The following is a 15,844-nucleotide window of genomic DNA, read 5'->3' as shown; positions in this document are numbered from 1 at the left end:
CTACAAGGCATACCACTGTGCAACTTCCAAAGAAAGGTGAGTCGAGTAAGCCAGCCAGTAGCAGATATTGTCAGTGGTCTTTTGATAGGACGAGATGATGTTTGTTCAGTTGAGCTTTCATTTAATTAACACCTAACCCACATACATGTTGAACACCAAGCCTATTCCCCCTTCCACCATGACCTCGCTTTTTCCCACTCATGTTGTTTGTAGTCTTCTCCTCTTGTAATCTGCTGTTTCACAACTTCTCCACACCTCCTCCCCTCATCAAACACATCCCCCCGCTTATAATTCAGCACCACTATCCTAGCCAAACTCATTGAAAACCATTAGTGGAAACATAATGACTTACCGAACTGTCACCAACTTTTGCCGACTTTGGGTAAAAATGCTCATGAACGCGAACACGAATCTGAATGTGCTATGTTCGAGCCAAATTTGAGATTGGCGAATGTTTTCCTAACCCTTTCCCTCATCTCTATGCTTGACTAATAAAAGGTTTCTTTTTTTAGTCTTTATTTTAATGTATTTCCGGAAGAGAATGAAAGGTTTCTGGCAATATTGACTAATAAAAAAAAATGTCGTCTATGCACCGTCCATTGACTTCCTTACATGACCAAGTGGTGGTATGTACAGAAATCCTCCTCCAGGTATCACCAAGGTAGCATGTACATGTGCCATACCAGAACCCATGGTGGTCCCAGATAACTGTATTCACCAAACAAAAGATTCCTACAGATCACCTGAAGCTAGTTCAGTATAATTATTATTATTATTATTATTATTATTATTTGTATAGCACCATTGATTCCATGGTGCTGTACATGAGAAGGGGTTACATCAAAATACAGATATCACTTACAGTAAACAAAACTAACAATGACAGACTGATACAGAGGGTCGAGGACCCTGCCCTTGGGGGCTTACAGTCTATAGTATAAGAAGGATGCCTGGCTTTATTTGGGTCAACTTTTCAATATTTCAACTGTCTATAAATTATATATATACATATATGTAAAAGAAGTTAACTGTAAACATTTTCTAATCCAAATGTTTTTCCTGTCGCTTTGTGTCACTTCTTTACTGAATTGTAGAGCGTAAAAGAACAGAAAAACGGCTAAATAAAACCATGTTCAGCCTCTCGCTCTCCAGTCCGACCATTGCCACAGCTTTGGACAATCTCACTCTGCGCCATTGTGGAATATATCTTTATAGTTCTGCTGTCATGATGTGCTTCACCAGAAGAACTGACTAAAAATTGGTGAAACACATCAAGTAACCAGAAGCCAAAGTGTAAAGAAAAGATGCCAGGAGAGGACAGTGTGCACTGAATGAAGATGGAAAAAAACAGACTAGAAGGAGCAGAGGACAGGACAGTAAAATGCAAAAATGGCAGAGTGTGGTATAAGATGTTGTAGAACTTTGTATCTTCTTTTTTTTTTTGCTTTTTCATCATTTATTCAGAGCCTGGAAAAAAATGCATGTGAAATCGCAATTGCATGTTTTATCTGTGTAATAAAATAAAAAAAACATAAAAAAATGAAAATTAATTGAAAAGCAAAAAGGAAGCAAGAAACACAGCAAGTTGTTATTGTATAATTTGGTTCAGAAACTTTTTTAGGGAAAAACGCAGACAGTAGTCTGTTACCAAAGAGATGCATAATTCTGCATGGGAGCTGCAAACACAAAACAATAGGATTATTATTATTAATAATATTTATTATTATATCACCATTTATTCCATAGCACTTCACATAGGATATGATATAATGGGCACGTGGGGGGTGAACTTGTAATCCCTTCCTATTTATTGTAAAGCGCATCTATTTTCTGAGGCTTTCGGCTGATTACTCATCTCTTTGAGCCTCATTTCCTCGTTATGCTTTTTCTGCATTTCTTCTTCCTTCTTTCTTAACTCTCTTTCATACACAAATTGAAGTACAAATTGTTTCCTCTTTTCTCTTTCATCCTCTGGGGAAGAAAATCTTTCCAATCGGAATTCAATGTCTTTAATGACTTCAATGTAGAGCTTCAGGACATCTTCATGTTTTCCTCTTGTCTTTATGTGATCTTCAGGGGTGAAGTTCTCAAGAGGGAAGATCCTCTCCACATCCATGTCCTCAAACTTGGCCCGGACGTCTCTCAGGTTAGGGTTGGTCTTATGGGTGAGAACGACTAAAGGGAAAATTCCTGCAAAAAGAAGAAATGTTCTGCTGAGTATGTACGCAGAGCTCTATGTCCTGCAGAAATCATGGTGGAGAAAAAATGAAAAATGTAGAAAAGAAAATTATAATCAGTTTCTAAAATTAATTGGATTCTCCTATCAATGATTATTTCAGGAATTCATTATGAAAACCACAGGGAAGAAGAAACAAACAATAAAGTTGTCATGCAGCTGCAGTGCAGTACAGCGCAACCTTCACCAGGTTTTATAGGGACGCAAGACTGCACACACTGAGCAGCTGAACAGATAACACCTAGTGGCAAGAGAGTGGTCAGAAAAAGCCGAATCAGGGCACAAGATAACACGTCAGTACAAAAAGGATATAAACAGAAAGGATAGTCAGGACGTAGCACGGGATCAGTAAACCAGGGCGAGCAAAATACGGTAGAATAGGGACAAACCAAGACAGAGTCAATAGCCAGGCCAGGATATCAGAATCAGAGAATCAAGCAGAACAGACAAATGCAGGGAAAGAGCAGACAGAGGGGGGATAACAGACACAGGACAAGTCAGGGTTCACAGCAGGACAAACCAAGGGTTTCCTGTTGTGAATTCCGTGGTCAGGCTCCCTCCTGTGGTCACGAGTGGTACTGCGGCTTCTGGGTTTCCTTCCTCGGGTGATGAGGTGAGGTCGTTAGGTGATGCTCTATTTAACTCCACCTAGTGCCTTGCTTATTGCCTCCAGTCAATGTTCCTGTGTTGGTCTTGTTTCCACCTGGATCGTTCCTGTGGCCTGTCTTACCTGCATAAGTTAAGTTTTGCTGGTTCCACTTTTGTTTGCTATTTTCTGTCCAGCTTGCGTTTTGGTTATTATTGCTTGCTAGAAGTTCTGGGACGCAGAGGGGGTACCTCCGTGCCGTTAGTCGGTACGGAGGGTCTTTTTGCATCCTCTGCGTGGTTGTTTGTAGGGTTTTGTGTTGACTGCAAAGCTATCTTTCCTATCTTCGGTCTGTTCAGTCAGTCGGGCCTCACTTTGCTAAAATCTATTTCATCACTGTGTTTGTATTTTCATCTCAACTCACAGTCATTATATGTAGGGGGATGCCTTTTCCTTTGGGGAATTTCTCTGAGGCAAGGTAGGCTTATTTTCCTCTCTTAGGGCTAGTTAGTTTCTCAGGCTGTGCTCGAGGCGCCTAGGCCTTGGATAGGAGCGCTCCACGGCTACCTCTAGTGTGGTATGATAGGATTAGGGATTGCGGTCAGCAGAGTTCCCACGTCTCAGAGCTCGTCCTATGTCATTGCTAACTGTCAGGTCACTTTGTGTGCTCTTAACCACTAGACCCATTGTGGTTCTGAATCACCAGATCATAACAGTACTGGAGGCCCAAAGTACTAATGCTTCTCAATAGAGGGAAAAGAGAAGTTCTGAGACCATTTTTTTTTCTTTGCACTGTGTTTTGCCTTTTTTTTCCCCTAGACATTTGGGTGGTTCAGGACACAGGTGTAGTGATGGACACTAAAGGTCTGTCTTCATGTGTGGATCATCTCACTGCAAGAGTACAAAATATTCAAGACTTTGTGGTTCAGAATTCTATGTTAGAACCAAGAATTCCTATTCCTGATTTGTTTTCTGGAGATAGAACTAAGTTTCTAAGTTTCAAAAATAATTGTAAACTGTTTCTGGCTTTGAAACCTCGCTCCTCTGGTGACCCCGTTCAACAAGTTAAGATCATTATTTCTTTTTTACGCGGCGACCCTCAGGACTGGGCATTCTCTCTTGCGCCAGGAGATCCTGCATTATGTAATATTGATGCGTTTTTTCTGGCGCTCGGTTTGCTCTATGATGAACCTAATTCCATTGATCAGGCAGAGAAAAATTTGCTGGCTCTGTGTCAGGGTCAGGATGAGGTAGAGGTATATTGTCAGAGGTTTAGGAAGTGGTCTGTGCTCACTCAGTGGAATGAATGTGCGCTGGCAGCGATTTTCAGAAAGGGTCTCTCTGAAGCCCTTAAGGATGTCATGGTGGGATTTCCTATGCCTGCTGGTTTGAATGAGTCTATGCCTTTGGCCATTCAGATCGGTCGACGCTTGCGTGAGCGTAAAACTGTGCACCATTTGGCGGTATCATCTGAGTATAAACCTGAGCCTATGCAGTGCGATAGGACCTTGACCAGAGCTGAACGGCAAGAACACAGACGTCAGAATGGGCTGTGTTTCTACTGTGGTGATTCCACTCATGTTATCTCTGATTGTCCTAAACGCACTAAGCGGTTCGCTAGGTCTGACACCATTGGTACTGTACAGTCGAAATTTCTTTTGTCCGTTACTTTGATCTGCTCTTTGTCATCTTATTCTGTCATGGCATTTGTGGATTCTGGCGCTGCCCTGAATTTGATGGACTTGGAGTATGCTAAGCATTGTGGGTTTTTCTTGGAGCCCTTGCAGTGTCCTATTCCGTTGAGAGGAATTGATGCTACGCCTTTGGCCAAGAATAAGCCTCAGTACTGGACCCATCTGACCATGTGCATGGCTCCTGCCCATCAGGAGGATATTCGCTTTCTGGTGTTGCATAATCTGCATGATGTGGTCGTGTTGGGGTTGCCATGGCTACAAGTCCATAACCCAGTATTGGATTGGAAATCTATGTCTGTGTCCAGCTGGGGTTGTCAGGGGGTACATAGTGATGTTCCATTTCTGTCTATTGCGTCATCCACCTCTTCGGAGGTCCCAGAATTCTTGTCGGATTACCGGGATGTATTTGATGAGCCCAAGTCTAATGCCCTACCTCCGCATAGGGATTGCGATTGTGCTATCGATTTGATTCCTGGTAGTAAGTTTCCTAAGGGCCGTCTGTTTAATTTATCTGTGCCTGAGCACGCCGCTATGCGGAGTTACGTAAAGGAATCCTTGGAGAAGGGTCATATTCGTCCGTCATCATCGCCATTGGGAGCAGGGTTCTTTTTTGTGGCCAAGAAGGATGGTTCATTGAGACCTTGTATTGATTATCGCCTTCTAAATAAAATCACGGTCAAATTTCAGTACCCCTTGCTGCTGCTATCTGATTTGTTTGCTCGGATTAAGGGGGCTAGTTGGTTCACCAGGATGGATCTTCGTGGTGCGTATAATCTTGTCCGTATAAAACGGGGCGATGAATGGAAGACTGCATTTAATACGCCCGAGGGCCATTTTGAGTACCTGGTTATGCCATTCGGGCTTGCCAATGCTCCATCAGTATTTCAGTCCTTTATGCATGACATCTTCCGAGAGTACCTGGATAAATTCCTGATTGTATACTTGGATGATATTTTGGTCTTCTCGGATGATTGGGAGTCTCATGTGAAGCAGGTCAGAATGGTGTTCCAGATCCTGCGTGCTAATTCTTTGTTTGTGAAGGGGTCAAAGTGTCTTTTTGGTGTTCAGAAGGTTTCATTTTTGGGGTTCATTTTTTCCCCTTCTACTATCGAGATGGACCCTGTTAAGGTCCAGGCCATTTATGATTGGACTCAGCCGACATCTCTGAAGAGTCTGCAAAAGTTCCTGGGCTTTGCTAATTTTTATCGTCGCTTCATCAGTAATTTTTCCAGTATTGCTAAACCATTGACTGATTTGACCAAGAAGGGTGCTGATGTGGTCAATTGGTCTTCTGCTGCTGCGGAAGCTTTTCAGGAGTTGAAGCGTCGTTTTTCTTCTGCCCCTGTGTTGTGCCAACCAGATGTTTCGCTTCCGTTCCAGGTCGAGGTTGATGCTTCTGAAATTGGAGCAGGGGCTGTTTTGTCGCAAAGAAGTTCTGATGGCTCGGTGATGAAACCATGCGCCTTCTTTTCCAGGAAGTTTTCGCCTGCTGAGCGAAATTATGATGTTGGCAATCGAGAGTTGCTGGCCATGAAGTGGGCATTCGAGGAGTGGCGTCATTTGCTTGAAGGAGCTAAGCATCGCGTGGTGGTCTTGACTGATCACAAGAACTTGACTTATCTCGAGTCTGCCAAACGGTTGAATCCTAGACAGGCTCGTTGGTCGCTGTTTTTCTCCCGTTTTGACTTTGTGGTTTCGTATCTTCCGGGCTCTAAAAATGTGAAGGCGGATGCCCTGTCTAGGAGTTTTGTGGCCGACTCTCCGGGTTTGCCTGAGCCGGCGGGTATTCTCAAAGAGGGGGTAATTTTATCTGCCATCTCCCCTGATTTGCGGCGGGTGCTGCAAAAATTTCAGGCTAATAGAGCTGACCGTTGCCCAGCGGAGAAACTGTTTGTCCCTGATAGGTGGACGAATAGAGTTATCTCTGAGGTTCATGGTTCGGTCTTGGCTGGTCATCCTGGAATCTTTGGTACCAGAGATTTAGTGGCTAGATCCTTTTGGTGTCCGTCTCTGTCGCGGGATGTGCGTTCTTTTGTGCAGTCCTGTGGGATTTGTGCTCGGGCTAAGCCTTGCTGTTCTCGTGCCAGTGGGTTGCTTTTGCCCTTGCCGGTCCCGAAGAGGCCTTGGACACATATCTCTATGGATTTTATTTCGGATCTCCCCGTCTCTCAAAAAATGTCGGTCATTTGGGTGGTTTGTGATCGCTTCTCTAAGATGGTCCATTTGGTACCCTTGTCTAAATTGCCTTCCTCCTCTGATTTGGTGCCATTGTTCTTCCAGCATGTGGTTCGTTTGCATGGCATTCCGGAGAACATCGTTTCTGACAGAGGTACCCAGTTTGTTTCGAGGTTTTGGCGAGCCTTTTGTGCTAGGATGGGCATTGATTTGTCTTTTTCCTCAGCTTTCCATCCTCAGACAAATGGCCAGACTGAACGAACCAATCAGACCTTGGAAACATATCTGAGATGTTTTGTTTCTGCAGATCAGGATGATTGGGTGTCCTTTTTGCCATTGGCTGAGTTCACCCTTAATAATCGGGCCAGCTCGGCTACTTTGGTTTCGCCATTTTTCTGCAATTCCGGATTCCATCCTCGTTTCTCTTCAGGACAGGTTGAGTCTTCGGACTGTCCTGGTGTGGATACTGTGGTGGAGAATTTGACTTTGTCCCAGGAGAAGGCTCAACGTTTCACTAATCGCAGGCGCTGTGTGGGTCCCCGACTTCGTGTTGGGGATTTGGTTTGGTTGTCATCTCGTTATATTCCTATGAAGGTTTCCTCTCCTAAGTTCAAACCTGGTTTCATTGGTCCGTATAGGATTTCTGAGGTTCTTAATCCTGTGTCTTTTCGTTTGACCCTTCCAGATTCTTTTTCCATCCATAACGTATTCCATAGGTCATTGTTGCGGAGATACGTGGCACCTATGGTTCCATCTGTTGATCCTCCTCCCCCGGTTTTGGTTGAGGGGGAGTTGGAGTATATTGTGGAGAAGATTTTGGACTCTCGTGTTTCGAGACAGAAACTCCAGTATCTGGTTAAGTGGAAGGGTTATGGTCAGGAAGATAATTCCTGGGTCTTTGCCTCTGATGTCCATGCGGCCGATCTGGTTCGTGCCTTTCATATTGGTCATCCTGGTCGGCCTGGGGGCTCTGGTGAGGGTTCGGTGACCCTTCCTCAAGGGGGGGGGTACTGTTGTGAATTCCGTGGTCAGGCTCCCTCCTGTGGTCACGAGTGGTACTGCGGCTTCTGGGTTTCCTTCCTCAGGTGATGAGGTGAGGTCGTTAGGTGATGCTCTATTTAACTCCACCTAGTGCCTTGCTTATTGCCTCCAGTCAATGTTCCTGTGTTGGTCTTGTTTCCTCCTGGATCGTTCCTGTGGCCTGTCTTACCTGCATAAGTTAAGTTTTGCTGGTTCCACTTTTGTTTGCTATTTTCTGTCCAGCTTGCGTTTTGGTTATTATTGCTTGCTGGAAGCTCTGGGACGCAGAGGGGGTACCTCCGTGCCGTTAGTCGGTACGGAGGGTCTTTTTGCATCCTCTGTGTGGTTGTTTGTAGGGTTTTGTGTTGACCGCAAAGCTATCTTTCCTATCTTCGGTCTGTTCAGTCAGTCGGGCCTCACTTTGCTAAAATCTATTTCATCACTGTGTTTGTATTTTCATCTCAACTCACAGTCATTATATGTGGGGGGATGCCTTTTCCTTTGGGGAATTTCTCTGAGGCAAGGTAGGCTTATTTTCCTCTCTTAGGGCTAGTTAGTTTCTCAGGCTGTGCTCGAGGCGCCTAGGCCTTGGATAGGAGCGCTCCACGGCTACCTCTATTGTGGTATGATAGGATTAGGGATTGCGGTCAGCAGAGTTCCCACGTCTCAGAGCTCGTCCTATGTCATTGCTAACTGTCAGGTCACTTTGTGTGCTCTTAACCACTAGACCCATTGTGGTTCTGAATCACCAGATCATAACAGTTTCCAGAGTCAGGTTCACAAGCCGAAGACAGAACTATAGCTGACACTGCCAGCAAGATCCATAGGAGCTAAATAGCAAACCTGAACCCAGAATGAGGCAGAGCAAAGTTAACTCTTGACATGATCCATCCAAAAAAGGGCAGACACAAATAAACCCTGGAACGGATCATGACAAAAGTATGGAGGATTTTGAAGTATAACTTTAGAGACAATTTTGAAAAAGCATCAAAGAAGGAAAGCCATAAGATCCTGAGTTTAGACCTGGCCTACAGCCTTACATAACTCTGGATATACTGTTTTATGGGAAAATCAAAATCATTGGATAAGAGAATTAAGCCGAAATAGAAGAAATCCCATAAATACAGTCCAGCTCTACGGTTACCTGTTAGGTTTCTGGCGGTGGTCAGGAGTGCCTTTATTTCGAGTGCTTCATCAGATGAGAGTCCTTTTTTCACACTGGAAATGTGAAATTTTTTAAACTTATTATTACTAATAAAAAGTCATACAGAGGCTTTGCCTACACTATTAATGCACTAACTTAAAGGGTTTCAGAGGGAGGGGATAGACAGGGTGGACAGTAGTGTAAGCAGCCTCTTCATACCAATACTTTTTGCATGCTTCAATAGTCTCCATGGGAGACTAGAAGATGCCATAATCCAATCGGCTCTGCTATATACAGGTGATGATCAGATCACCTGTATGCAGCAAAATTGCTCACTTGCTAAGTGCGCTGGCCACCGGGCATTTAACTAGTTAACAGCTGCGGGTGGATCACGATTCCACCCGCGGCTGTTAGAAACACATGTCTGTTGTTCAAAACAGCTGACATGTGTCGGAAAAGATGTGGGCTCAGTGCCCACATCAAAAGGAGGGAGTCAAACATCAGCGTACTATTTCGCCCAATGTCGAAAAGGGGTTAAAAAGAAATTCATCAATATGTTTAATTAGCACATCACACTAATTTTCTTTATGAAGACCATTAAATGGTTTCTTGCTACACTAGCAAACATCTGTCTTATAATCCCAAAATGTTTATAGGAGAGATGCCTGTGAGCAGGGTCACTAGGAAGCTCTGCTAACAGCCTTCACGTGAAGAAAGATGAGCTCCCAGGGTACTTATTGTCATCTAAGAAGATAAAACAAAAGCTGAGGTAAGAGTGCATAACGCAATGCTCAAACCTAAGTAACTAGCCCTCCTAAATGAAGTATAACTCTTCATTCGTCCAGCACCCATTATTACACGGTATGTTAACTGCATTAATGCTTTGATCCTACTGCTGATCTCTTTTTTGACCCCTATGGCAAGTTATACTTCATTTAGGAGGGCTAGTTACTTAGGTTTGAGCATTGCGTTATGATTTATTTCATTTGCTGGACTATGAGTGCCGTGCTGTTCCCTCACCATGCAAACACGGCTGTGTAGCCGATTTTAACCTTTTACTGTCACTTTTGACCTGTTTTGCATTTATACTTTAATAAAGCTTGTATTTGTATTACTTTCCGGACTAGTACACCATTTTTTTCGTGGTATTGAGCATTTTTGGTGTGTCCTGCACATCCTGTATACTTGGCTTCTTATAAATATGGTAATATGAGGTTGTTTTATTATTTTCTCAGAAGCCATGTATGTTTTCCATGCTTCTATCTAATACTGGAGATGCCAGAGATGTTGAGGTAAGAAGAGGCTGCTCACACTACTGCCCACTCAGTTTATCTAGTCTAATACTATAGATACCCAGGGGGCTGAGGTAAGAAAATGCTGCTTACGCTGCTGTCTTTGTGATCTAATACTAGAGATACACATGGGGCTGAGTTAAGAAGATGTTGCTCGCACTGCTGTCTACCCTGTTTATGTGATCTAATACTGGAGATATAAGAGATGCTGAGGTAAGAAGAGGCTGCTCACACTGCTGTCCACCCAGTTTATCTAATCTATTATTTGAGATACCAGAGGTGCTGAGATAGGTAGAGGCTGCTGACAATGATTTCCACCCTATCTAATGTATACTGGAGATACCCAGGAAGCTGAGGTGAGAAGAGACTGCTCACACTGCTGTCTTCCCTGTCTTTATGATCTAATAGTGGAGATAACAGGAGTGTTGAGGCAAGGGGAGGCCACTCACACGGCTGTCCACCCTGTCTCTCTGAACTAGTGGTGGAGATACCAGAGATGCTGAGATAAGTAGAGGTTGCTCACACTCAGGATGTCAGGATGTAGTTGAACACGTATCTGTTTGTAGTATCTGGGCACATTCTAAAGTATTGCGTACCCGTCCGTCTGGTACTCTTCTTCCGCTACCTATTCCTATCAGGACATGGACACCCTTGTCCATGGATTTTATCACTGACCTACATATATCTGCAGGCAAAACTGCGGTTTTGATGGTGGTAGATAGCATCAGTAAGATGGTTTACTTTGTCGCATTATGGCACTTCCAAATGCCAAGATCCTTGTTTAGGTGTTTATAAATTCAATTGTGAATAGAGGTGAGTGAATTTAATCATGTCAGGGCTTATTCGGCAAGCTACAGTGCTTGCTGAATAAGCTGCAGAGTGAACCCGGCTTCCTGGATCGCGCCGGCTGATCAGCTGTTCAGCACCACAGTTGCATGTGTCGCATCTGTGTGACAGTCATTACACATGCATGGAGAGCCCATCAAAAAGGCTCTCCATGCATGTGTCGTGACTGTCACACAGTAGCAACACATGCAGCTGCGGAGATACCAGTGGTGCTGGGGTAAGAAGAGGCTGCTCACACTGCTGTCCCCCCTGTCTATATGATCTAATACTGGAGATAACAGGAGTGCTGAGGAAAGAAGAGGCTGCTCACACTGCTGTCCACCCTGTCTATATGATCTAATACTGGAGATAACAGGAGTGCTGAGGAAAGAAGAGGCTGCTCACACTGCTGTCCACCCTGTCTATATGATCTAATACTGGAGATACCAGGAGTGCTGAGGAAAGAAGAGGCTGCTCACTCTGCTGTCCACACTGTCTATCTGGTATATTACTGGAAATGTATGTTGTGCTGTGGTAAGAAGAGGCTGCTCACACTGCTGTCCACCTGTCTATATGATCTAATACTGGAGATACCAGGAGTGCTGAGGTAAGAAGAGGCTGCTCACACTGCTGTCCACCCTGTCTATCTGATCTAATACTGGAGATACCAGAAGTGCTGAGGTAAGAAGAGGCTACTCACACTGCTGTCCACCATGTTTAACTGATCTAATACTGGAGATACCAGGAGTGCTGAGGTAAGAAGAGGCTGCTCACACTGCTGCCCACACTGTCTATCTGGTCTATTACAGGAAATACACGCTGTGCTGAGGTAAGAAGAGGCTGCTCACACTGATGTCCACACTGTCTATCTGGTCTATTACAGGAAATACACGCTGTGCTGAGGTAAGAAGAGGCTGCTCACACTGCTGTCCACTCTGTCTATATGATCTAATACTGGAGATATCAGGAGTGCTGTGGTAAGAAGAGGCTGCTCACACTGCTGTCCACACTGTCTATATGATCTAATACTGGAGATATCAGGAGTGCTGTGATAAGAAGAGGCTGCTCACACTGCTGTCCACACTGTCTATCTGGTATATTACTGGAAATGTATGTTGTGCTGTGGTAAGAAGAGGCTGCTCACACTGCTGTCCACACTGTCTATATGATCTAATACTGGAGATATCAGGAGTGCTGTGGTAAGAAGAGGCTGCTCACACTGCTGTCCACACTGTCTATCTGGTATATTACTGGAAATGTATGTTGTGCTGTGGTAAGAAGAGGCTGCTCACACTGCTGTCCACCCTGTCTATATGATCTAATACTGGAGATACCAGGAGTGCAGAGGTAAGAAGAGGCTGCTCACACTGCTGTCCACTCTGTCTATATGATCTAATACTGGAGATATCAGGAGTGCAGAGGTAAGAAGAGGCTGCTCACACTGCTGTCCACTCTGTCTATATGATCTAATACTGGAGATATCAGGAGTGCAGAGGTAAGAAGAGGCTGCTCACACTGCTGTCCACACTGTCTACCTGGTCTATTAATGGAAATGAATGTTGTGCAGAGGTAAGAAGAGGCTGCTCACACTGCTGTGCACCCTGTCTACCTGGTCTATTACAGGAAATGTATGTTGTGTTGAAGTAAGAAGAGGCTGCTCACACTGCTGTCCACCCTGTCTATATGATCTAATACTGGAGATACCAGGAGTGCTGAGGTAAGAAGAGGCTGCTCTCACTACTGTCCACACTGTCTACCTGGTCTATTACAGGAAATACACACTGTGCTGAGGTAAGAAGAGGCTGCTCACACTGATGTTCACCCTAATCTAATACTGGTGATATAATGGGTACTCTGTATATCTTGGTGTGTTTCTAGGTACAGTATGGTGCAGATATATGTACAGTATATTATGGTGTGGTTCTAGGTACAGCATGGTGCAGTTCTGTGTATATTATGGTGTGGCTCTAGGTACAGTATTGAGCAGGTCTCTATATATTGTGCTGTGGTTCTAGGTACAATAATTTGCTGCTTTTGGCATACGAAGGTGTCGTTTTCGTATATAATTCAGCATTTTGTATTTTTATTTGGCCCATTGAACACGTATCTGTTTGTAGTATCTGGGCACATTCTAAAGTATTGCGTACCCGTCTGTCTGGTACTCTTCTTCCGCTACCTATTCCTATCAGGACATGGACACCCTTGTCCATGGATTTTATCACTGACCTACATATATCTGCAGGCAAAACTGCGGTTTTGATGGTGGTAGATAGCATCAGTAAGATGGTTTACTTTGTCGCATTATGGCACTTCCAAATGCCAAGATCCTTGTTTAGGTGTTTATAAATTCAATTGTGAATAGAAGTGAGTGAATTTAATCATGTCAGGGCTTATTCGGCAAGCTACAGTGCTTGCTGAATAAGCTGCAGAGTGAACCCGGCTTACTGGATCGCGCCGGCTGATCAGCTGTTCAGCACCACAGTTGCATGTGTCGCATCTGTGTGACAGTCATTACACATGCATGGAGAGCCCATCAAAAAGGCTCTCCATGCATGTGTCGTGACTGTCACACAGTAGCAACACATGCAGCTGCGGAGATACCAGTGGTGCTGGGGTAAGAAGAGGCTGCTCACACTGCTGTCCCCCATGTTTAACTGATCTAATACTGGAGATACCAGGAGTGCTGTGGTAAGAAGAGGCTGCTCACACTGCTGTCCACCCTGTCTATATGATCTAATACTGGATATATCAGGAGTGCTGAGGAAAGAAGAGGCTGCTCACACTGCTGTCCACCCTGTCTATATGATCTAATACTGGAGATACCAGGAGTGCTGAGGAAAGAAGAGGCTGCTCACACTGCTGTCCACACTGTCTATCTGGTATATTACTGGAAATGTATGTTGTGCTGTGGTAAGAAGAGGCTGCCCACACTGCTGTCCACCTGTCTATATGATCTAATACTGGAGATACCAGGAGTGCTGAGGTAAGAAGAGGCTGCTCACACTGCTGTCCACCCTGTCTATCTGATCTAATACTGGAGATACCAGGAGTGCTGAGGTAAGAAGAGGCTACTCACACTGCTGTCCACCATGTTTAACTGATCTAATACTGGAGATACCAGGAGTGCTGAGGTAAGAAGAGGCTGCTCACACTGCTGCCCACACTGTCTATCTGGTCTATTACAGGAAATACACGCTGTGCTGAGGTAAGAAGAGGCTGCTCACACTGCTGTCCACTCTGTCTATATGATCTAATACTGGAGATATCAGGAGTGCTGTGGTAAGAAGAGGCTGCTCACACTGCTGTCCACACTGTCTATATGATCTAATACTGGAGATATCAGGAGTGCTGTGGTAAGAAGAGGCTGCTCACACTGCTGTCTACACTGTCTATCTGGTATATTACTGGAAATGTATGTTGTGCTGTGGTAAGAAGAGGCTGCTCACACTGCTGTCCACTCTGTCTATATGATCTAATACTGGAGATATCAGGAGTGCTGTGGTAAGAAGAGGCTGCTCACACTGCTGTCCACACTGTCTATCTGGTATATTACTGGAAATGTATGTTGTGCTGTGGTAAGAAGAGGCTGCTCACACTGCTGTCCACCCTGTCTATATGATCTAATACTGGAGATACCAGGAGTGCAGAGGTAAGAAGAGGCTGCTCACACTGCTGTCCACACTGTCTACCTGGTCTATTACTGGAAATGAATGTCGTGCAGAGGTAAGAAGAGGCTGCTCACACTGCTGTGCACCCTGTCTATATGATCTAATACTGGAGATATCAGGAGTGCAGAGGTAAGAAGAGGCTGCTCACACTGCTGTCCACACTGTCTATCTGGTATATTACTGGAAATGTATGTTGTGCTGTGGTAAGAAGAGGCTGCTCACACTGCTGTCCACCCTGTCTATATGATCTAATACTGGAGATACCAGGAGTGCAGAGGTAAGAAGAGGCTGCTCACACTGCTGTCCACTCTGTCTATATGATCTAATACTGGAGATATCAGGAGTGCAGAGGTAAGAAGAGGCTGCTCACACTGCTGTCCACACTGTCTACCTGGTCTATTACTGGAAATGAATGTCGTGCAGAGGTAAGAAGAGGCTGCTCACACTGCTGTGCACCCTGTCTATATGATCTAATACTGGAGATACCAGGAGTGCTGAGGTAAGAAGAGGCTGCTCTCACTACTGTCCACACTGTCTACCTGGTCTATTACAGGAAATACACACTGTGCTGAGGTAAGAAGAGGCTGCTCACACTGATGTTCACCCTAATCTAATACTGGTGATATAATGGGTACTCTGTATATCTTGGTGTGTTTCTAGGTACAGCATGGTGCAGATATGTGTACAGTATATTATGGTGTGGTTCTAGGTACAACATGGTGCAGTTCTGTGTATATTATGGTGTGGCTCTAGGTATAGTATTGAGCAGGTCTCTATATATTGTGCTGTGGTTCTAGGTACAATAATTTGCTGCTTTTGGCATACGAAGGTGTCGTTTTCGTATATAATTCAGCATTTTGTATTTTTATTTGGCCCATTGTATCGTCTGCTTTGTTTGTGTTGTTTTCTCTGTGTATTCTATTCTCACAGCTGTTCAGTATTTGTATTGTATTCTTAGTCATTCCGTTGGTTCTTATATCATCCACTGACCTGTAGACAAATATAGGATATATGAAGTCTGATGTCTGTACAGAGCGCTCCGCCTGGACGATTCTGTCCACCAGTCCGATGCCCTTACTCCACGCTACTTGTTTATTGAGTGGCAGCAAATTACCTTTAAGAATAAAAAAGAAAAGAAAAAGATAAAGAAAGAAAAGGCCGGGGGCAAAAGTGGATTGATATGGACCACCTGCAGGTTTAGGAT

General features: G+C 44.4%; 1 protein-coding gene across 1 annotated transcript in view; it reads right to left on the bottom strand.

Moving 5' to 3' along the window:
- Positions 1 to 1,698: 1,698 nt before the first annotated feature.
- Positions 1,699 to 15,844, bottom strand: part of LOC138645665 (uncharacterized) — a 31,865-nt gene continuing 17,719 nt past the window's right edge. Inside the window, exons 4-6 of the mRNA XM_069735120.1 lie at positions 15,631 to 15,754; positions 8,856 to 8,929; positions 1,699 to 2,190 (exon numbers count right to left, since the gene is read on the bottom strand). Of these exons, the coding sequence (XP_069591221.1) occupies positions 1,808 to 2,190; positions 8,856 to 8,929; positions 15,631 to 15,754 (581 nt within the window). The 3' untranslated portion in view covers positions 1,699 to 1,807. The remainder of the gene's footprint in view (positions 2,191 to 8,855; positions 8,930 to 15,630; positions 15,755 to 15,844) is intronic.

Source organism: Ranitomeya imitator, chromosome 7, assembly GCF_032444005.1.
Source record: "Ranitomeya imitator isolate aRanImi1 chromosome 7, aRanImi1.pri, whole genome shotgun sequence".
Lineage (NCBI taxonomy): Eukaryota > Metazoa > Chordata > Amphibia > Anura > Dendrobatidae > Ranitomeya > Ranitomeya imitator.
The sequence above is the reverse complement of the archived record's forward strand: the minus strand, read 5'-3'. Positions and strand labels throughout refer to the sequence as shown.